This window comes from Pygoscelis adeliae, unplaced genomic scaffold (genome assembly GCF_000699105.1).
Source record: "Pygoscelis adeliae isolate BGI_AS28 unplaced genomic scaffold, ASM69910v1 Scaffold120, whole genome shotgun sequence".
In the NCBI taxonomy this organism is placed as follows: domain Eukaryota; kingdom Metazoa; phylum Chordata; class Aves; order Sphenisciformes; family Spheniscidae; genus Pygoscelis; species Pygoscelis adeliae.
The window spans coordinates 2,499,890-2,501,174 of record NW_008824032.1 but is presented as its reverse complement, the minus strand read 5'-3'; the positions used below and the strand labels follow the sequence as shown (position 1 = coordinate 2,501,174).

Sequence of the window (1,285 nt, the reverse complement as noted above, 5' to 3'; positions counted from 1 at the left end):
ATTCCTTTCATTTGTTCTTTAAAAGCCACATCGTTATGGGCTTACCATTCTTCCGTTCCCCGCTTTTCAAAACCTTGTTACTCTGATGTAAATTGCTTTTGGGGTCAGAATCTTAAATTGTTCATTTGTTGTGCTTTTGAAAACACCCATTTGTGTGTTTCTGAAACGGACAGTAAAGCTTGCTACCTCAGCAGTCTGCACTGGAAACGATGCTTAAGGCTCCTGACAGGTGGATGGTCCCCAGGGTTGATGCTAGAAGGTGTGTGTGGGAAGGAAGACAACAAAGGATATTTGCTCTCACAGGCAGGAGAAGGGTCTCTGTTTCTGTTAATATTTCAATATCGTGGGAAATTTCTTCAAGGCCGCCACTATCTTCCCCTCCAATTACCATGGCAAAAATCTCTATCTCCAGTTCAACCTGCAAGCCTGCTGCCACCTAGGAGAGACAGAGGATTGCTCACAGGTAAAGCGCATGTTTCATACGTAATCTCCTCCAGCACTGCTTGCAGCTGGTTCTTGTTCTGTGTTGTCTGATGAAATTAAAGACTAGTGCCCAGCACACATGATTGTGCTTGCCAGTTACCCAGTATCTGTTTCACTAGAAAGATCTGTACATAACAGTGTCTCTTCACATTGCAGTTTGAAAGAAAACTGCCACATGTTTGTGTTTTTTCTCCTTAAATTTCCTTTTAGGTTTCAGAGGGAAAAGGGGAATTGGGAGAGGTGGTTGATGCCCCATGCCTGAGAGTGTTTAAAAGGCATTTGGACAATGCCCTTAGTAACATGCTTTAGCTTTTGGTCAGCCCTGAAGTGGTCAGGCAGTTCGACTAGCTGATTGTTGTAGGTCCCTTCCAACTGAGCTATTCTGTTGATCTGCCAGCAGATCAATACCTGGCTCCGAGCCTGGTGTCATTGGCAGAATTTTGGGTTTTTTGATCATGGGTAGGTCTACACAACACCAGGCCTGCTGGTGACAGATGGGGTACACCTGTCTCAAAGGGGGAAAAGGATCTTTGCACAGGAGTTAGCAGCGCTCACTGAAAGAGCTTTAAACTAGATTTGAAGGGAGAAAGGGATAAAACCAGGCTCACTAGAGATAAGCCTGGGACGGCACACTAATGTTTGAGGGATGGTGTGCTAGCGAGGTCCTTTGGTCTGCCGTCTCAGTGGAGGTAGGGGAGGGAGATCTGTGTGCGGCAGCAAAGACGCAAGGGTTATGGATGTGTTAGAAACCACGGAAGTGCCTGAGAATGGTCACATAGGAATTAGGGTTTCTCCCCCCAGA

At 46.1% G+C, this 1,285-nt stretch overlaps 1 protein-coding gene across 1 annotated transcript in view; it reads right to left on the bottom strand.

The window, feature by feature from the left end:
• Positions 1-1,285, bottom strand: part of SPAG17 (sperm associated antigen 17) — a 309,464-nt gene that overhangs the window by 4,050 nt on the left and 304,129 nt on the right. The window contains exon 45 of the mRNA XM_009330177.1: positions 292-436. Coding sequence (XP_009328452.1) covers positions 292-436 — 145 coding nt within the window. The remainder of the gene's footprint in view (positions 1-291; positions 437-1,285) is intronic.